The sequence below is a fragment of the Neolamprologus brichardi genome, chromosome 16 (assembly GCF_056152115.1).
Source record: "Neolamprologus brichardi isolate AB-2024 chromosome 16, ASM5615211v1, whole genome shotgun sequence".
In the NCBI taxonomy this organism is placed as follows: domain Eukaryota; kingdom Metazoa; phylum Chordata; class Actinopteri; order Cichliformes; family Cichlidae; genus Neolamprologus; species Neolamprologus brichardi.
In genome coordinates, this window is record NC_142119.1 from 11,931,531 (window position 1) to 11,954,150 (window position 22,620).

The 22,620-nt window shown below is 41.4% G+C and overlaps 1 protein-coding gene across 14 annotated transcripts in view; it reads right to left on the reverse strand.

The window, feature by feature from the left end:
- caska (calcium/calmodulin-dependent serine protein kinase a) overlaps positions 1–22,620 on the reverse strand; it is a 161,734-nt gene that overhangs the window by 29,088 nt on the left and 110,026 nt on the right. For 5 of the 14 annotated variants that reach the window (XM_006805982.3, XM_006805978.3, XM_006805975.3 and 2 more), the window contains exons 8-14: positions 19,114–19,236; positions 17,097–17,180; positions 16,865–16,964; positions 16,442–16,459; positions 15,534–15,655; positions 7,061–7,138; positions 372–419 (exon numbers count right to left, since the gene is read on the reverse strand). In XM_006805982.3, coding sequence (XP_006806045.1) covers positions 372–419; positions 7,061–7,138; positions 15,534–15,655; positions 16,442–16,459; positions 16,865–16,964; positions 17,097–17,180; positions 19,114–19,236 — 573 coding nt within the window. The remainder of the gene's footprint in view (positions 1–371; positions 420–7,060; positions 7,139–15,533; positions 15,656–16,441; positions 16,460–16,864; positions 16,965–17,096; positions 17,181–19,113; positions 19,237–22,620) is intronic. The other 9 variants (XM_006805983.3, XM_006805980.3, XM_006805979.3 and 6 more) reach the window with 3 other exon arrangements.

The following is a 22,620-nucleotide window of genomic DNA, read 5'->3' on the forward strand; positions in this document are numbered from 1 at the left end:
CAACCATGGCAGCAGTCAGATTGCTAACACTGAATGCCAATCAATGAGTGAAGTTACATCATCTTTTATATGATACACAGCTCAGATGTGAGAAAATGAAAAGTTAAATTTAGTGCAGTGTTCACCTTGGTTTTCTATGAGGTTATATCCTCTATTACAGAATGTTGTGGCTTAAAGTTTGCCCTTAAAATTTTGATTATAAAATATATTTATGTGGACTTGAAGAAGAGTGGCCATCCCCCCCCCCCAATCAAAACTGCAGCAGTCACGCTCAAGTAAAACTCCATCCAATATTGTAACACTTTCAAAGCCAAGGAAACTACTTCCAACTGATTCCCAGTGAACATTGCAGTAGTGTAATGAGGTCTTACATCTTCCAGAAGTTTCAAAGCGCCACAGGCTCCATCTTGGGAGGAAATCTTAAGTGGAGGAAGACACAAAGAAGCATTATAAAAGCTGTTGACTCTTGTTTTCAGGACTCACAGGTAAAGGGTTAAAGGTCAGTAATGACAGAGGTCGGGTTAAATCAAGTTCGACCCCTGCCTTTAATCAGTACAAGCCGCTTTTTAAACAGGCTGTAAATCTGGGTAGTTTGTGAGATTAGTATCAACAGCCAAAGTGAAACCTTCCCTCCTGAGAGAGAACAGTTCCAAAACTACACCAACAAAACTCATTTTAATGATTAGACATGACAGTGTAGAGGTAAAAAGGAGCGTATTAGTGCAGCCAGCAAGAAAAAGCTTTGCTGAAGTTTGAATAGTCTTCAAACTGCCCTGCTGCAGCAGAAACCCACAGGAGCCCACTGGCTACCGTCTGATTGGTTCAAAGCACTTCAGCGTTAGCTAGAGTGAATCAGCAGAGACAGGTGAAGCAGAGGAGGAAGGCAGGGTAGTCCCTGAAAGCACAACCAAGATTAAACAATACGTTACTCTGAGGTCAAACTGTGCTGAAGAAGTTAGAGGCCAGTACAAGTTTACTTGTTTGCTTGAACTAAAAATTCCCTTGCACAGCAGTGCAATACAGTCAGGAAATGCCAAATTGGAGGAGAGCATGAACAGGTCTAGGACTAAATATACCATCATCAATATTCACAAATCAAGACTAAAAGTAGCTCCCAACTTGCCAATTTAGGGGAAACATATTAGTCTTCACTTGACAAAGCAGTTTGAAAATCTGAGAGAAGGTAGAGATAATCCAGAGACAACAGCATCCATTTAGCAATATGGTCACATATTGAATATCTAATCATCCCACTAACGATCCTCAACATCGATCTTTCTGCTAGAGTTGTGCAGCAAATCTGATCGTTGAGCATTCAAAGACCAACTCCTATCGGTTTGCTTTCATCCCATCTATCCATCCATGTAATATCAAACCCTAGTTCCAATCATATCATCATATGAAAGTCTTTGAAAATGGACTATTTTAATTTTTCTGTTGCCATTTAAGTCTCAGTTGAAAGAAAGTAAGTTGACTTGGGGTCAAAGTAATCAACCGAGTTTCAAATTAAGAAAAACAAAAACCCTGCGACCTGTATAGGGTGTACCCGCCCCTCGCCCTATGATGGCTGGGATGAACATGCACCATTGTAACAGTATTTACATGACACTTTCATAAGAAAAAGCATGACCAATTCCTCTGAAATCAAAACAACCATCATTCAATAAATTAAAAACAATAAACATCCCCTGATGGTGAACATGTGTTTTCCACATATACTGGTGTAAGGGCTCCAAACCACCATATACTGCACTTCTTGGCTCAGGCAAATTATATGGCTTAATAATAATAATAATAATAATAATAATAATAATAATATAAGCAGACAGGATACTTCTGTACAAAAAAAAAAGTTTGGTGACACCATTTAGTGTGTATTTAAGTGTCTGACAGTAGGTTTTCTGTAGAGATGGATCTAAAACTAGTAAAAGACAGATGAAAGTCTGCGACAGCAACACTAAAACGCTGTTTTTATTCCCACAAACTAACTGCATCTGGTGTGGCTTCATCTCGAACTCTTGATCCATTTTCTGAAAATGTGAACCAGAATCTATAAGCCCAAATGAAGTCCGCAGACACAGAGCTGTGTTAATTAGCCAGATCTCTTTGACATGAACCAAAGCCACATAAAAACAGAGCGCCGCTCCCAGTAAATGGTTTTCCCCGTCTGGAGAGCTTTGGGATTTACAACGCCAGCCCTCGCCCACTCTCTCAGTTGTCGGACTTTTTAATTGCTCCCTTAACAAAGCACACACACGTAAACACAGCAACATTTTGTGCAGCTGCCTGCATGCATAGCTGTTCAGAAAACTACTCACAATGCACACCACAGTCCCACTCTTTCCTCTCACATGCTCCCTGTTCTTTCAGCCTTCTTGTTAAGCAGCAGCTTCTCTCTGCATCCTGCTCGATGGTGAGGCCAGACTGACTGCATGTTTGTGAGCTCATCATAGTCACCGTCAGATGCTGGAGACTATTATAAGAAAACCAGACTAAGAGCATTAACAAACCCATCATTGTTAGTGTTTTTGTGTCTCTGCCTCATCTAGCAGAGTGTAATGAGGAAGGTCAAATACAGACGCTGTAGGTCTCTTTTTAAAACACACAGGCCAGTGTGTTCTTAAGGCGGGGCCTGGGCTAACAACACACACGAGCTCAGTGGAGTTTGAGCCGAGGCGCAGAGCAATTGCAGTGGGGGTGCGGTATGAATTAAAAAACAAACAAACAAACAAACAAAAACAAACTTGGACACAGCTAGCATAATGGACAGGTTTTTGACGGGGCTCCCACACAAACTCAAAGCAGAAGATAAAGCATTGTCAAATATGTTTCCAAACCAAATTCCTTCAAAGCCAAATACTAGAAAATATGTGCAAACCAAAAGTAAATGATTTAACCAAGCATTGCTAGCTGCACGCCATAAGACAGGAGGAGGAAACAGTGGATGGAAATAACTCATGTGGTTACGCAGCGAAAACGCAGGGCTTCAAGTAGCTTTTTAAAAAGCCCAACCCAAGGTCCAACATTCCAGGTATAGCAGCAGGTAGAGATTTACTATCGCACTATAATGCTGCCACTACTGGCATCTTGTTGGAACACATTCACACTTCAGATTAGGTGATGTGTCATCAATGACAGCAGCTCACTGAGAAAATGGAATTATTCTAATGCCACTAGAGGATGGCTGCAAAAGCAATCACCATAGACCCCATGCCCCAAATAAGCCAACAAAATAAAATAACTACCTAACGTTAAACTTCTCCATTTGGATATTGTTCAGGCTTAAATTAAGGGACGACTGGCTGATGTGGTAACATAGACAAATGTAGCAGATTGCTCTCCTCTTCACATCCACAATTGTTAGTTACTATACTGTGCCTCTCAATAATGTTTATTTTTAAGTGAACTATGACAAATAATGTGGGTTGCTGTGTGGTACACATATGTTCCAGATTAGGTAAGTGACATTATTGTACTGTGTCTATATGTTATTTAGCACTGATTAGCAGGTATCTGCATCCATGTGTAGCACCCACACAGTTTATGGATGCAACTTGCAGAGACCAGAAACCGGTGGATGATGTCATAGTGGGCATATCAATCTTTTATATGTAGTCAATAAGTGAAAACGGTAGCATGGTGCCATTGACTAGCTAGCTAGTGTTAGTAGGCTAAGATACCTTTTCAATGGTTTCACAGATATTCTATACTGTCACTAATAATACACTGTTATTTACTCTGATTGGGGCAATCTGATGACCAAAGATTCAGCATTACCATAACCAGCTACAGGCCACCTATGCAGGTTTCGCTATGTATGCTCTACATATTAGCATGCATTTATTTATTTGAATAGATTTTATAGTATTATATACACTGTGTCTGCAGGTTCATCTTCCAGCAATAAGAGAGTACAGCACTGGCATCTATAACAGATAACTCTCCTGTCACTTGCTGCTGCTGATAAAAAATACTTACTTTCAATTTTACAAGAGAAACGTCACTGACGACATAAGACGAGCCAGTGTTGCTTAATAATAGTCAGAAAAGTGTGAAAGCACACCGCTGCTAAATTTAAGAATGTAAGATCTGCAACTAAGCTATCAACGTGTAAAGTTGATGCTGTGGGTGTTTATGGCTGGACCGCTATTAGACCCTTGTATCAAGTATAATTCATTGTCAGACTGATTTGATTGCAGGTCAAACAGAATCAAATTTACACTTAGCAGCTTTAAGGAAGCTATTATGCTCCTATTATGCTTTCACTTATTTTCCATCAAATAATGCTCCAATGGTCGATGTTCATTTTAAACAAGGTCAAGGTTTCAAATAATGAGGTCAGTGTATGTATAATTAATCTATGTGAGCCAACAGCTCAGATTGCTCTAAACACTTGGTTTCAGACAGTTTTTCTATTCTTTGCTTTGCATGAAATCACAGAGCAGGGAGAGTCTAACATGGTCACCTTGGGAACACAGCCCACTCACCTGTTGTTTAAACATTTTGTTTGGTAGCCAATCAGAAGGAACACTGGGTTTCCTATCTTAAAACACGTATATTCGCCCCTTTAAGGCAGATGACATATATGAAACCCCGCCAGCATATATATCCTGCTGTCATCACAATCATTCCTCAGAAAACCTCTAACAAATATGAAGTTTGCTTAGCTGACAGTGCTGAAGTTAGCCACCGCTCTTCAGATGGGCTATAGGCTGCCTGTGGAGCATTAATTTCAAGTTTTCCATGCAGTAGTATCCATTCTTATTTGGATGGATATGCTCAATATTTTGGTATATTCAGCACTTTGTTTGAAAGCGCTTTATAAATAAAGTTATTATTATTATCAAATTGAAGCAAATGAAGAGATCTTCTATTCAATACTATTTCTCTTTACATGAGAAGAAACAGCATGAGGGATGCCCTGCCTGTCTGGGGTCTACAACACTAGCAGAATGCTGACTGAACCCAAAGAAAATGTGTTTTGTCACCAGCTCTAGCATTCAACCCTGAGGAAGACAGGTGACATTTGTGTAGGAAGTGCTGGGAAAGACAACATATCTGTTTTCTCTGTTTTGCCACACAGTGGTGAAGCTGCAGGTGGAGTGGCATACTCCACTGGTTTTCAGGGTTTTCTTCCTACCCTTAACAATTGTAAAAATACACGCGGCCCTGTTCCCAGATTTTGTTTTAGAGCCAGCCTCTACAAGGGTCAAATCAGTGACTACCCACGTCCCTGTGCCTTGTTATGGATAGTAACTGGAACTGGACGGTGGGGTGGAAGACGGCTTAGTTGACCGAACACATATTGAGCTGTGCCTGGTTGCTTATCTGGCCCTATGGTGGCTTCTAAAGTCTTTTGTCTAGGCACTGCATATCAGGTGGACAACATTTATTAGACTTCATCATGAGCTCTGTCACCATGCTCCACACATACCAGGCAATATTCTTCTGTTTTACTAGCTGTTTTACTTCTGTTTTTCCATTCGTTCTGTGGAGGCCATCTTTATAGTTTACAGTACCAAATATCTCTTGTTGCCTCAGGGTGTGCAAGCACTTTCTATCAGGGGAATGGCAACCTCATGGGCCCTTCTATGAGCGACTATCAGCTGGATGTGAAAGCTCCTTCAGTGGCTCATTCTGTCTTTTCTGTCATGCACTAGGGTGCTGGTGGTTAGGCTCTTGTTTGGTAGTATGAGAGAGAGATAGAGAGATAGATTTTTCCTGAAGGAGAGACACTAATTCAAGCACCAAGTCGCCCCACCACACAGCTGCACTCTGTGAAGAGCCAATATTTAAGGGATAACTGTGAAGACGACAGGGGCTATCAGTGCAGGTGTCACATATGCAGTGTTGGGAAGGTTACTTTTAAAATGTATTCCATTACAGAATACAGAATACATGCCCCAAAATGTATTCTGTAACGTATTCCGTTACGTTACTCAATGAGAGTAACGTATTCTGAATACTTTGGATTACTTAATATATTATCATGCTGTTTACAACTACGTGAATGTACTATTGCTGTGATTTATTACTGTTACTGAAGGTCCGCGGCTCCCGTTTTTGTTCGATGACAGCTCGTACTTTTCGACTCTCCTTTTTCTCCCACCTTGCTCACAGACACATAACGTGTATGGCAGTCCATTCTCCCTGCAGCACGAACTACACTGCCCATGAGGCTACATTCTTTAGAGCTATACCTGTAGCATTCTGCCTATTAGCTTAGCACAACAACAGGCGCTCTCTCACCCAGGAAACACGCAGAGAGAAAGCGTCACCCTGTAACCATGGCAACCGTAACGCTGCCGCCTGGAACAACAGAACATAGCTGTCAAACAAAACCCAAACAGTCCTGACCCGCGACAATATGAAACAGAGAAGTACCGCCGTGTAATCCATTTATTTCAACAAAGTAACTGTATTCTAAATACCACCTTTTTAAACGGTAACTGTAACGGAATACAGTTACTCATATTTTGTATTTTAAATACGTAACGGCGGTACATGTATTCCGTTACTCCCCAACACTGCACATATGTAATCACATGTAAACAAAGGGGGGGCAAAATATACTGTATTTTTGTACCTCGTTCCTCTCCTTCACACAACAGAAGGTGCTTTTTTTTCCTCTCTCTTTTTTTTTTTTAAATAAACAGACCTTAATGAAACAGAACCTCAAGTACACATACTACTCCATAGACTCTAGTGCTAAATGTCTTATTAGAATAACAGCAACAAGAAAATCATAGGGAATTATTTTCAATTTTGTTCAGGCCACCCCAGACACACTTTAAGGACCCCTGGTTGTGCCAAGACCCACAAACAAACAGCAGCTTCTTTAGAGGTGAGCAGAGCAATCCATAGCAGTGAAGAGTTGAGGGTTTTAGTGAGCGAGAGGATTAATGCAGCCTGAGCAGAAACAGAAGTGTGTGGTGAACAAGAGAAAAGCAGTAAGTGTGTCATCCATACGAGGTATTAAATTCATCACACACATCGCATGAATGCAAGTGTTGATGTGAAGAATGTATGCGTGGGAGGAAAATAATGCACGTTTTCTTACCTCTTTGGCTCTCTGCACGGCATCACTGGGGGGGTTTCGGATCTGTGGGGATGACTTTGTGTTGATCTTATCGTAGAGCTGAAAGATAAAAAGCACAAGGACAATGAGCTGGACAGCGAGATTGTGACCAGAAATTAGTTTTCACTGAGGTCAACACGACCAACGACACGTCTTCTGCATATTTGCTATAAAGCTGTTCATGGCTGCAACATTCACATAGTAACTTCCTGATGCTACATCAATATATCGCTTTATGGAACACATTTGAAAATGTGGGAATGTGTACATGCTTCCACTTTATTTTCACAATTGACTAGATTTCTAATATACATAGTTACAAAAGAAACCCAATAAAGAGCAACAACCACAACAAAAATCCCAGAATTACCTTTTTTGGCAATTTGCGCTACAGTAGCTCATCTGTTGGATCGGACCGCGTGGGCCACTTTTTAATCACTGACCACTGCAAACTGGGAGCACCCCACAAGATCTGCACTTTTGAAGATTCTCTGACCCAGTTGTCCAGCTATCACAATTTGGCCCGTGTCACACACGCGCTCGCATCCTTGCGCCTGCCCATTTTTCCTGCATCTAACACATCAACTTTGAGGACAAGAGAATCCTTAACATAACCCAACCACTAACAGGTGCCATGATGAAGAGATAATCAGTGTTATTCATGTTATGCCTGATCAGTGTATAGAGACACATAAGATATGGAGAGAAAACTATATTAATAAAAAACAAAACAACAAAAACCACTATGACAACAAAAAAGAAAAACTCTTCAAAGACCAAATAAGAATGGATAAATGTATTTTGAATAATGTCTTCTGTGGCCAAGGCTAAGCGAAATAGTAAATGGCCTGTATTTGTATAGCGCTTTACTTAGTCCCTGAGGACCCCAAAGCGCTTTACACTACATTCAGTCATCCATCCATTCACACACTGGTGATGGCAAGCTACATTGTAGCCACAGCTGCCCTGGGGCGCACTGACAGAGGTGAACTCCACATGAACAGCACACATTTGCAAAATAATGTGTGGCACCTTAGAACCATTCAACCACTTCCATCCTCTGACCTTTAGATTTGCTATCCCGCTCATTCCACAAACCACCGAATGAGGGGATGTTTTAGGAACATTGATGTTTCATTCACTAATAACCAAGAGCCCAAAGACATTCTGACAGCAGGCGGTGGCCCAACACCTTACTCTGCCCTTCAGGCTGTTTTTCCCCTTTATATATTATATTAAACACATTATATACATTATATTTAAACCCAGAAAATGGTTAGAGCCTTAATGTTTATCAGAACACGGTCAATGTGCGTATGTGCACAAAACTGCTCAACTAGTACACCTTTCCAAGTTTTATGAGTAGAAATTCACAAGGTTTCAGCAGCAACAACAACCACATCTCTCTTTGGCTGCATCAAGTGCACACAAAATTAAAATTGATGTAACACTTAAACTTAAAGAAGTTTCGATGAAACAGCGTAAGCTTGAGTGCTAATGCCACTTTTACAGTTTGCCCCCCCCCAATCCTAAAACCGCCACAACCTTGTTTCCTCATCACTCTGACAGAAAGACAACAGACACAAGCTTATAAAAATCCTGTGACTAATGAACAGCACTGCTCTGCATCGCCGATGTTTATTAACGAGACTGCATGTCTGGATAGAAAAGTGGCCCTGGACACAGTCCAAACAAAAGCAGCAGCTGAAGCTCAAATCAAAGCAGAGGGTGGCTTTTTGGAACAAAAGACACAGACAACCACAGCTGTGGAAAGCAGATCTAATCATATACAAAGCAACAACAATGTGATGTTTGAGGAGCAACTTGTAGTTTTCATTTAACCTGCTCTGCAGTGCATGAGCGGGCTGCATAATGTGTACAAAGAAAAGCACTCTCGGAGGCAGACACTGAGAGTCACAGACAAACTGTGTTTGTACCAGCCCTAGACTCAACGCTGCTCTGTTCTCCCTCTTACAACCACGACAGCAGACGACATCATGCAGCGCACAATGATAAACATTAACCTAAAAAATCTTTTTGCATTTTGTACACCAAGTACATGTAGCTGCTGTTTCACTGCACTGAGACATTCACTTTGCTTCTAGTTTGAATCAAAAGTGTCTGCAGCTGTCTTAAGAAAAGCGTGTCTTCGTGGAGGGGGGTGAAATGCACAAACAGAAGTTGTCTGTGGTGCTACACATACCCAAAACTGAAGTTTGAAGTTGTGCGACTAAATACTCAGCTGCCTCAGATTCTGGTTCAGGATCACAAAAAAAGCCCCAAAAATATTTTTATATACATTTCTAAAAAAATCATTTTTAAACAATGACAATCCTAATTTCCCTCTGAATAATTTACAGGAAGACCTGCAGGTGTTCTTTGGCTGGTGTTCTAATTGTATTTAAATTGAGCCCATTATGCTCATTTCAACTCCATATTTTTAACATGGCCTTTACTAGAGTAGCTTTGCATGACTCACAGCTTGAAATAATCCTCTTTTTTTTTTTTTTTTTACCTAATTCCAGGTGTTAGTGCAGCCCATCAGTTCATCCTCTGTCTGAAATGATCCATTTTAGCTCCCTTTCTCTTCCCTTAAGCAAACTTGATTCTGATTGGCCATCCCAGGTAAACTAAACATTTTAACAGGTGGGCGGGGCTTACATGTTTACAGCCAGAGCTCTGCACCTGAGATGATGATATAGAGCAGCGGTCCCCAACCCCCGGGCCTCGGACCGGTACCGTTCCGTGAGTCGTTTGGTACCGGGCCGCGAGAGTTGAGGCTCAGGTGTGAAATGTATAGTTTTCAGGGTTTTTATCGGTTTTCAGCGTTATTTTGTTATCGTTTTTAGCGTTTACTCTGTTTTCCTTGGTCTTTTCACGTGTGTTATGAATAAATTTTCTTTTTTTCGGTACCGGTACTAGCTTTATTTTGTTGTATTTATCCGCGACACCTTAAAGGCCGGTCCATGAAAATATTGTTGGGCATAAACCGGTCCGTGGCGCAAAAAAGGTTGGGGACCGCTGATATAGAGCCAGTCTGAACTGGAGCACTTAGAGCAGCATGAAGCTCGAACTTTTGGCTTTTTCATTTTGAGCCACAGTGAGTATTTCTCAGGGGAAACAACATTGAGATCTGCTTTGTTTCAACCAGAGCCTTGCCTTATTTTTTGGTTTCAAATGCCATGGCTCCAGTGGGAACACAAAGCTGTGCCTCTTCTGGCATCCACTTTGGATAATTGTTTCAGTCTCTTCAGTCTGACTTTCTCCTGCCTTCCTGTCTCAGCGGTGCAGCCTTCTCTCTTACAACATTATCATCACTGTTTCCGCTTCACCTCCAGGTTAATTTTTTTTATTTATATAGAGAAATAGAAGTGTGGAAATATGCAGATGGTATGTAGACTGAATGCACAAACCTGTTGGTTCAGGTGGTTAAGAAAAGCCTGGGTAGGCACAACAGGCTGGTGTGCATGATTCATAAATCTAATTTTACATATGCACTTGTTTTTTTTTTTGCACAGGGTAACAATGTTTCCACAAACATATTAATAAAGGACAGCCTTTATTTGTAGGATTGGTGAGGCTTAGTAATGACACACACAAATCTGGAATGCAGTGTTAATTTTAGTTCTATAAAAGGGAACAGTGACTTCTTTCCATTATAGAGCTGTAGGGGGAAACGAGAAAACATCAGCTATCGCAATGAATGAGCTGTAAAACACATCTGGTACATTCCTGTAAGTTTCTAATGGTTCATCCACACATGGACATCAGTCCTCTAAACTGGACTGATGAGGGCTGGCAGACAAAGGAAGAGAGACTTAGGAGAGGAGGGACTGTGAGTGAATAGCAGTATAGTGGGGAGGAAGATGCTGATTACAACATTAGGTAGTTCCAATACCTGTACCGCTGTGAACACCTGACATCGCCAGGAAAAAAAAAGCCCCAAAAGAAACCTACACAGATTGCACGCACACATCTCAAGAGGGCATTTGTATCCAATTCTTTTTGAACAAACTCCTCAAAAGACAAACAGCACACTCCTCAGGAAACCTGAATGGTGCTTGGCACCACGAGTGCGTGCCGTGCCACACGTCGTTTGCAGCCACTGAGCATTTACGCATATTTACTGCGCTCACGTCCTCATGCTTTCAACATCTTTCTGCTTTTGTTGAGTGTTAAGCAATCGTGAGCTGACCTCTGATGGAGTTTTACAATAAAAGTGTAGCAAAGACCGAAGTCTGAATCAAGGGTAACAAAAGACAAACCAACCAACCAGACACTCAAAGATATGTGCACAGACGCAGATTTCACTGTTACAGCTGTCACACACAGGCACATATTCGATCATGATCTCGTGACGACGTGTGCATGTGGCAACAGCCACGACAAACAAACGACGGCTCTTATTTTATGATGAGAAACAGTGTGATTTCCTAATTTCTTATTAGTGACAAGTAAATGCAGACATCAGTTCCTTGAGGGTAACTTATTTTTCCTCGCCTCCATTAGCTCGAAAGCCTGAGGAGTTTCGGATACACGAGGGAAAAAAAAGAAAAATACAAATACAAATGCACTCGACTAAAATGCCTCATTATACATGTCAAACGCCAGAAACACACACTGGGGGATGTCGGGTTGACTTTGAATTAGCTTGATGCATGTCTTGACAAAACTCTTTGTGCTATAACATCAGAAGAAGGGAAAAAAAATGGAAACAAACTCACCCAAAAGACAGAAAGTGTAGTGTCACAAAAACACAGCCAACAGATCGCAAACACACAGACATGAGTTTTGCAAGCCAGGAGGCTCCATCCGTTCACCGTCTTCAGGATTTTGTGTATTCCCTCGATGTGCAGGCGACTTTGAGCCGCGCATACAGTGATGAAGGGTGTGCTTGCTGTGAATGGCACTGAGGCTCAACAATACCAGCCATTGTTTATTTTCAATGACCGAGGCTGGCCTGTGATGCTCTGTCCTTTCCTGACTCCCCCTCCTCAGAGCAGGGCTGGGGTGTGAAAGTGGGGGTGAACAGGAGAGATCTGCATGTTTGACTGTTTCATTTCTTCTGAAAAATGGTTCAGTTAAAAGCAGTTATCGAATATATACCTGTATTATCTTTGGGATGTAATAGAGTACAATTATCAAAACAAATGCTGCTGTATGGCCTATCTGAAGGCAAAAACACGCAACTGTAGTTTGATATCATTGTGTACAGTGAACATGGATGAGAGAAAGCAAAGGAGAGAGCTGGTTGAGGAGTTCTATAGATAGCAATGTTAAAAACAAAGGCCATAAGACAATCTCCAAGCAGCTTCATGTTCTTGTGACCAAAGTTGACAATAGTATTGCAAATTAGAAGGTTAATGAGACTGTGGCCAACCTCCTGGGACTCAAGAGGAAATGCAAGACCAGGTTGATCAAAAATGGTCTGGATGATTGAACAAGAGCAACGAAATCATCCAAAACCAATGAACCAGTGTGTTCTGATCACACCATCCGTTTAATTTTGAACACTAATGAACATCAAAAACAGGAATGCACCAAAATGCATGCTGATGAGCCCAAAAGCTTCTGGGAGGATGTCCTTTTGTCAGATGAGATGAAACTGGAGCCTTTGACCTTTCAGATGAGCTCTGTGTTTACAGAAGGAAAAAATTAAAGAACACCATGCCTACTCTGAAAACTGGAGCTTGGAGACGCTGCCCTTCAAAGCTGAGACAGCTTGAGCAGTTGCTGCAAAAGGTGGTCCTACAAAATATTCTCCCGAGAACCAGCGTATACATTTATGTCACATTGTGGACATTTGGTTTTGGTCTATATCTTTTGACTTATTTGAGCTATCCTACTAAGTCCTGATGTACTAAATAGAGGATATCCTGGGCTTTCCACTGATATCTCATGTGTTTGCGTGGCCTCTTTTAGCTCCAAAGTGGAAGGAAATCCCCATAAAAGTTCAATTAAATTAAGGGTACCATCTTTGGTGTCCATGCTAAATATGGAATAAATATTAAGGGGATGCCATTAGTTAAAGTTTGTCTTTTAAATGATGAAGTGTATCTAAAAATTTGTCCACACTTGTACTTTAGAGCAAAAATAACTAAACACATAATTGGCCAAAACAGTCCTGAGAGCTGAATTTGACCAATCAATCCTACTTTGAAATTCTCCCATTGATTTTAACCAATTTGTTTTAAATGCAGAAATATGTGTATTAAAGTAGCTGAGCCAAATCTCAACACAGAGCACATTAACTGGCATTTGCTCATATTCATTGTAATTATCTTTCACTTAATGATGTGCCTAATTTACTATAAAAACACCGCTCACACCGGCTTTTTCAGTTTAACAAACTACAGCGCAGAAATCAGACTAAACAAAGTGGATCAAAGGAAGAGAAAGCACAGCTGCCTCAGAGGCAAAATGATGTGATCGGGGTCCAACTAAATCCTAAATGTGGTCTGGCCTCTGTGCTGCAATTTTGTGACCCAATACGGTTTGAATGTGGCGCACCAGTTGTAGGTCACAGTCTGCTGCTGTCACCTACGACTCAGATGTTTCTGTCAACATCCCTGAGTCACGGAAACAAGCAGCAACCGGACCATTTTTCAAGTCCAAGCGAGCTGCTGCTGTGTTAAGGACACATCTTAAAAAACAACATGACCTTTTCATAATGCCTCCAGAGGAAAGAGCATCCCCGTGTGTGGAAAGATGCTATTTATGCCTTATATTACAAGCAATGACTGAATCTTATAAAGGGGTTATTTCCACAAAGACATTGTGCCCCCTCCAAAAACACTGGTTGTGAGGTACATCACAGTAGTGGAATGGGGGCACTAAATGCTTTCCTAAAACCCAAAGCATGTTTACAGTGGACCTGTTAGGCTTTTCCTTATTTTCTGTCTTTTATTTATTGTTACAAAAGTTCATGCCTATATTAAACATGTAAAGTTTGAAAGCCATAGCTGTACAAGTTATGGCTGTACGTCAAAAGCTCAGGCTTCTGTCTGCTCTAAATGATCCATTTCACACACTTTTTTCTACACTCACCTGTGTATGATGTCACAGCGAGGACCTATCCCTTTTATAATACAGTACTGTCCCTGACCACAGACGCTGCACGCACCTGCTGTTCGACCCTAAAACATTACATTGAACTGTGAATAAGGCAAAACTTCACTATCAGAGGCCGAAGTTAAAAAGAAATGCAGAGCTGGAAATGAGCAGGAAAAGGTTTTAATATTTATGCGTGAGGCTACTTCCAAATCCCCTCACTGCAGAAAGAGTGGCTGCTCTGTCCAAACCAAACTCACAGACGAGCAGCAGAATAAAGAGGTAATAAAGTTTATAACACATGATTATGTAGCAGTAAGAAACACATATTTTTAAAAAGGTCTTTGTTAACAACACCTGTAAGAAGAGGCTGTGGAAACTGTTTCACAGTAAAACAGAGCTGTAGTATTAAGTGATGATTTCATAGGAGCAGCTGGGATTATCAACAGTTTCTGTGTATTAACACACTGTACTTTACATGTGATGTTAGGGCTGCTCAATTAATCAAATTTTAATCTCGATTACAATCTGGGCTTTCAACGATCATTAAAAATGACTGAGCCGATTATTAGCACCTCCCTCGTGCTTTACTCTCGCGCTGCTCCGTGTGGCAAATCGACGCCTGAACGCCCACTCACATCCTGGGCCATCTGACCTCAGGAATTCGCATGATAAAGTGGGGCCAGGTTTCACAATGAGCTCACCCGAAACTCTGGCTGATTGGGACCCACACCCAGTTTCACACCTTGGCTCAGGCGATTAGAGGACCATCAGGGGGTCCTTTTGTCCCTCTGTGGGGGGATACTCCCACTAGGCTTAAATCTGGGACTCCCCACCATTTGACCTTAGAACTGAAGAAGCTTCTTGGATGAGACGTGACACGTCCAGACGCTTTCCTTTGCAAGCTCCTTTGACATTTACAGGGTTATTGATACATCTTTAGATCAAGCTTCATGTGCGATAGAATGGGTGCAGAAGTTTGGATTTGTAGGCTATGAAAGGCAACCACAGTGGACTCTTTAAAAAAAGGGGATGCAACTGAATTAAAATGGACCTCTGGCTATACACCTAATATTTGTGCATGCTTTTGGAATAATCATCTGAGTGACAATGACCTGGAACAGAGCTAGTTCTGAATGTGTATTTTTAGCTTAGGCTCAGTTCACGCAGTTCACACATCACTGTGCGATCTGCACAAAACTTCCATCCTTACAGTTAACGACACACAGTCAACTGTAAACCAAATACCAGAAAATGATATTAAAGTTTCATTTTTTATAAATAATATTTAAAAAAAACTATTAATGGAAAAATACAACAACAAAAATAAAACACACTATCTCCCACTGTTCCAGCTGTTAGAGTGAAGTGTTGACAATCACTCATTTGCTTGTGTGACACTTACATCGAGCAGTGTGTGTAGATGCTGGTCCTGGAAAACACTGTGGAGGAAATCTAAATCTTTTTCACTGCAGTCCGTCAAAGCGTGGATCTCCTCTAAACTGTCCAACACCTGAGACACAGCACCTGCAAAGCACACACGTCAGAAGTCCATCAGTCACTCAGCAAATCTGCACAGCTCTCAAATGCCAAAACAGTTTCTCAGTTATTCAGCCTGGCCGCACTTTTGATTAGGTCTGTCACAATAATGACCTCCATTTGTATACAATACTGTTCTACAGTTCAGTTCCTCAGCCACTAAAACTTTGGCCGATTTAAATTTAGCACATCTCTACTTTAAGATCATCAGGGCTGTCTGTGTGAACTCGTCCCTCAGCGTGAGATTATCGTAGTGGGCTGGCGCACAGCTCATTTAGAGAAAATATCTATTTCAAAAATAGAATCTAATTTAGTTTCTTCTACTTATCAGAGTTACAAGACTTAAGTTGAATTTACTACACAGTGCACAATGCATACATGTGCAATGGGACAGAACAAGCCTTACAGGAGGGGCACAAGAAGATTTTTTAAAAGGAGACAAATTTGATATCAGGTAAGGTTGTGATCACTCCTCATACACGGGCATGACCTCTAAACTGTTATAACAGCTCCTGTGTTTAAGTGTGGGTTTGTAATATAAAAATAACAACACTTCAGGGATCATGCCAGAATAAACAGCAGGACTGGCGCTACCATTCCAAGACTTGGACACAACATCTAATCATTTATTTTAGGTGGCATAAAATGGCCACAACAAACTTGCTTTTAACAGTTAAATGTGAAACAACATATCAAATGGCAAAGGCAGTTATGGTGACAGGGCTACACAAACTACTACAAAGCACAGCACAGAGAGAACAAACAGGTACCTACGTTCTGCTGCTAGCAGTCCTAGCATGTGGGAAGCATTAAGAAAAATACACAAAAAATGAAAACATTGGCATTGTGCATAGGCTGCCATCAACATTTAAACAGTCTGAAGCAGCTGCTTCACAAGTGCCTCTGAGATTAACACTGATAAACTGGAAATTATTTGTGTTTTCAGTTGATGCAATCTGTATGACACTATTAATCTTAATAAAGAGATATTCAGTAGATCCTCTGATTACAGCTCTTATCTTTGGTGTATATTTAAGAGCTTGTTGCACAAACTTTCTTGTAATAACCTGCACAGGGCCTTACAGAGAAAGGAGAACTCAAACATGAAAAAAAGAGGAAGGAAATTAGAGGGAGAACGTGTGATTATGTAGCCAAAAAGACAACAAAGAAGAGCTTGACTTCTGTGTCTTTGGCTACCTGAGGATGTGGGATCATCGGAGAAGTCTTGGAGTTCCTCGGGTGGATCTCCGTAGAAGGAGTTGAACTTGTGACTGGACACTGCAGCCAGCACGGCTCCCTGAAACCACAGCAGGAACATGAGCACATGCATCTGTGGCCCCAGCTATGTATATCATCAATACACACTGAGATGAACAGAAGTCATGAACAGAAGTCTTGAATATTACAATATGATATTGTAATATTAAACCTTGAGCTTCCTCCTGGCGTTGAACTTTCTCAGCTGCTCCACGGTTTCCGGCAGGTGGATTTTGTAGGCGTACCGATCCCTCTCCTTAGAAAGAAAACACAGAGAGGAAAATTGCTTACACGAGCTTAAACCGACTTCTTACACTGGGAGGATTCTACTGAAGAGTTCTGCTGAGCCATGTTTGGCACTGTCATTATAGCATGGACCATTTATTGGACACTACACTTTGAAAGCAGTGGGCTTTTACCACTCAGAGAAGGTCAAATGAAAAACAGTGTGTTAAAGGACATGCATTATGTATGGACTAAATAATTCATTCACACCTGAAATTAAAATGTTGTCTGTACCTGGAGGACAAGGAACAAAACCCCCCAAACAGTTATGCAGATATAAATGGTAATAAAATGCACTGGGATCAAAGCAAGACCAGCTAACCCACAGATCCCAGTTTGTGTAAACACAATCTGCACAGTGTTCATACTCTGAGGAAATAAAGAATCCACCTGGGAAGATGAAGGCTTGTCCATGTTCTCTTGCAAATCTAATAAAAATTGTCCAATAATTGAATTTTGTACTCTTGAAATTTTCCCAGACTCATGGTGGACAGTCTCTTTATTCCAAACATTTCCTCCCCCAAAACTAGCACTTACATTACCCACAATGCACTGCAACAGAAAGTTCAGTTAAAGGCTAAAGCATGATTTAAAGTAATGCGGTTGCAGTCAAACCTTAGGCTTTCAAGAAAGCCACATGTTGCAGCAATGTGGCCTGTTACAGCTTCGATCACTTCTATGTTACAATATGTTATGATGTTTGCTGCTCTATTAACATATGCACTCTGTTCTTCTCTTCTGTGTTTCATTGAAAACTCTACGTGTGATGGCAGATGCACAGCAGGAGCAGATTGCTGAACTGAGAGTAATTAAATGTCTTCAACATCTTTCGACAGACTTTGGAGGGTATAAGTGACAAAATGTGGTTGGATGTTTTCTGATGTAACTTCCAAAAAGAACTCTTCAGGTGTAAAAACCTATGTGCATTTTTAAATCTATATTCCAGATTATATGTGGAAACAGGTTAAAGGTACAAGTAAACAAACGCTGTAGCATGTTTATCAGGTACTGTTCTGATGAGAACAATAAATCACACAAAGTAACATCACTTGCAGACAGGCTGCTGCAAACAAAAACATTATGCCAGAACCTTATTAAATAACGTGGTTCTGGCTAATTAGCCACATGGCGCTGCCTCACAGTGTTTGTGTTGCCGTCAGGCTGTCAGAAAGCTGCAGTGGGAGTTTTGCCACACAAATGCTACAAGAAGCACTGCAGAAGATCCATTTTTGGTTCTCTGCCTCTGATGTAATTTGGTAAAAAGAAGAATTCAGGTTAGGTTTCATGCACTGCACAACTGTGTGGGTTTGTGTGACATTCTGTTAAAAAGGGGAACGCAATCAACACTAAACAGAGTCTTGCGCTGCTCCAGCTCGATCTCTCAGACAAACACTGATGTGTCTAAACTTTAGCAAATCAGGGACACCTATAACGGACTAAAATGCAACAATGAAAGTAGGGGTGTCCTTTAAAACTCAGAGATTTGACTGATGTGTCAGACCACTTCCAGATGAATTCCAAGTCCCTTGGCAGAATTGTCAAGAAATCCTTTTTAAGTACCCCTCCATCCCTGCCCACAGAAGAAGACACAATAAAAGCTTCCTCTGACAACACATGACAAGCGCCAACACCACTGAGCTGGCACTTCCTGTCATTGCTTTCCTGCTTGAATAGCTGACTGATCATTGCGTGACAACTTCAGGCGACGTGGCATTAGTATTCCACTTGTGTCAAAAAAAGGCTAAAAGTCAAAACTTTGGATACATGTCAGTGCACGCTTACTGTTCCTCAAAGGGATAAAATGGAGCCCAGCATAATGGTCAAACTATATCAGATTTGACACAAAGACTTTAAGGTCTCACAACACCAACCACCATGGGATGTTTCTCAGTGCCCTGCAGTACCTTGAGCCAGGGGTGGTTAAGAGCCTCGTAGACTGTGATTCTCTCGGCGGGATCCAGCATCAGCATACGCCTCACCAAGTCCTTAGCGCTCTCTGAGATCTGATTCCACTGGCGGGGATTCATCTACACACACAAAAATACCAAAACAGGAATATGAAATCATAAGTGTCATGTTGGCATTGCGCATTTGTCCCTGTGCTATACATACAGCAGTCTCTGGGGATAATAAATGAAGCTAAATACTGCAATCCCTCCAGTGGCCATTTATGTGGGGTGTGATAGTATATATATATATATATATATACTATCACACCCCACATAAATGGCCACTGGAGGCATTGCAGTATTTAGCTTCATTTATATATATACAGTGGGGGAAAAAAGTATTTAGTCAGCCACCGATTGTGCAAGTTCCCCCACTTAAAATGATGACAGAGGTCAGTAATTTGCACCAGAGGTACACTTCAACTGTGAGAGACAGAATGTGAAAAAAAAATCCATGAATTCACATGGTAGGATTTGTAAAGAATTTATTCGTAAATCAGGGTGGAAAATAAGTATTTGGTCACCTCAAACAAGGAAAATCCCTGGCTCTCACAGACCTGTAACGTCTTCTGTAAGAAGCATTTCTGTCCCCCACTCGTTACCTGTATGAATGGCACCTGTTTGACCTCATCATCTGTATAAAAGACACCTGTCCACAGCCTCAACCAGTCAGACTCCAAACTCCGCCATGGCCAAGACCAAAGAGCTTTCGAAGGACACCAGGAAAAGAATTGTAGACCTGCACCAGACTGGGAAGAGTGAATCTACAATAGGCAAGCAGCTTGGTGTGAAAAAATCAACTGTGGGAGCAATCATCAGAAAATGGAAGACATACAAGACCACTGATAATCTCCCTCGATCTGGGGCTCCACGCAAGATCTCATCCCGTGGGGTCAAAATGATCATGAGAACGGTGAGCAAAGATCCCAGAACCACACGGGGGGACCTGGTGAATGACCTGCAGAGAGCTGGGACCAAAGTAACAAAGGTCACCATCAGTAACACACTACAACGGCAGGGAATCAAATCCCGCAGTGCCAGACGTGTTCCGCTGCTGAAGCCAGTGCATGTCCAGGCCCGTCTGAAGTTTGCCAGAGAGCACATGGATGATACAGCAGAGGATTGGGAGAATGTCATGTGGTCAGATGAAACCAAAGTAGAACTTTTTGGTATAAACTCAACTCGTCGTGTTTGGAGGAAGAAGAATACTGAGTTGCATCCCAAGAACACCATACCTACTGTGAAGCATGGGGGTGGAAACATCATGCTATGGGGCTGTTTTTCTGCCAAGGGGACAGGACGACTGATCCGTGTTAAGGACAGAATGAATGGGGCCAAGTATCGTGAGATTTTGAGCCAAAACCTCCTTCCATCAGTGAGAACTTTGAAGATGAAACGAGGCTGGGTCTTCCAACATGACAATGATCCAAAACACACCGCCTGGGCAACAAAGGAGTGGCTCCGTAAGAAGCATTTGAAAGTCCTGGAGTGGCCTAGCCAGTCTCCAGACCTCAACCCCATAGAAAATCTGTGGCGGGAGTTGAAAGTCCGTGTTGCTCGGCGACAGCCCCAAAACATCACTGCTCTTGAGAAGATCTGCATGGAGGAATGGGCCAAAATACCAGCTACTGTGTGTGCAAACCTGGTAAAGACCTATAGTAAACGTTTGACCTCTGTTATTGCCAACAAAGGTTATGTTACAAAGTATTGAGTTGTATTTTTGTTATTGACCAAATACTTATTTTCCACCCTGATTTACGAATAAATTCTTTACAAATCCTACCATGTGAATTCATGGATTTTTTTTTCACATTCTGTCTCTCACAGTTGAAGTGTACCTCTGGTGCAAATTACTGACCTCTGTCATAATTTTAAGTGGGGGAACTTGCACAATCGGTGGCTGACTAAATACTTTTTTGCCCCACTGTATATATATATATGTGTGTGTGTGTGTGTGTGTGTGTGTGTGGGGTGTGATAGTATATATATAAGTACAGTGGGGCAAAAAAGTATTTAGTCAGCCACCGATTGTGCAAGTTCCCCCACTTAAAATGATGACAGAGGTCAGTAATTTGCACCAGAGGTACACTTCAACTGTGAGAAAAAAGTACCAAAAAGTTCTACTTTGGTTTCATCTGACCACATGACATTCTCCCAATCCTCTGCTGTATCATCCATGTGCTCTCTGGCAAACTTCAGACGGGCCTGGACATGCACTGGCTTCAGCAGCGGAACACGTCTGGCACTGCGGGATTTGATTCCCTGCCGTTGTAGTGTGTTACTGATGGTGACCTTTGTTACTTTGGTCCCAGCTCTCTGCAGGTCATTCACCAGGTCCCCCCGTGTGGTTCTGGGATCTTTGCTCACCGTTCTCATGATCATTTTGACCCCACGGGATGAGATCTTGCGTGGAGCCCCAGATCGAGGGAGATTATCAGTGGTCTTGTATGTCTTCCATTTTCTGATGATTGCTCCCACAGTTGATTTTTTCACACCAAGCTGCTTGCCTATTGTAGATTCACTCTTCCCAGTCTGATGCAGGTCTACAATTCTTTTCCTGGTGTCCTTCGAAAGCTCTTTGGTCTTGGCCATGGCGGAGTTTGGAGTCTGACTGGTTGAGGCTGTGGACAGGTGTCTTTTATACAGATGATGAGGTCAAACAGGTGCCATTCATACAGGTAACGAGTGGGGGACAGAAAAGCTTCTTACAGAAGACGTTACAGGTCTGTGAGAGCCAGGGATTTTCCTTGTTTGAGGTGACCAAATACTTATTTTCCACCCTGATTTACGAATAAATTCTTTACAAATCCTACCATGTGAATTCATGGATTTTTTTTTTCACATTCTGTCTCTCACAGTTGAAGTGTACCTCTGGTGCAAATTACTGACCTCTGTCATCATTTTAAGTGGGGGAACTTGCACAATCGGTGGCTGACTAAATACTTTTTTGCCCCACTGTATATATATATATGTGTGTGTGTGTGTGTGTGGGGTGTGATAGTATATATATATATATATATATATATATATGCACACACACACAACTGAATTATATATATATAATTCAGTTGTGTGTGTGTGCATATATATATATATATATATATATATATATGCACACACACACAACTGAATTATATATATATAATTCAGTTGTATTTGTATTGCCCAGTATCTCATAAAGGTTTAGGTTGCTTCACAGGCATAAAAAACATTTTAAGAAACAGGTGAATAGTCCAACAGGCCAAAATCATATTCTCAGTGGTATTCGTATTATTATGCACAACTTGACAACAGTTCCAGGTTAAAAGAAGTTGGGTGTTTGGTACAGGATTAGTTTCCATAAAAATAATTTAATTCCATTTTATTTGTATTACGCCAAATTACAGCAACAGTCGCCTTACAATACCGTAAGTCGACCCTACAATAGTACAGAGAAACGTTCAACAATCAGATGATGCCCTA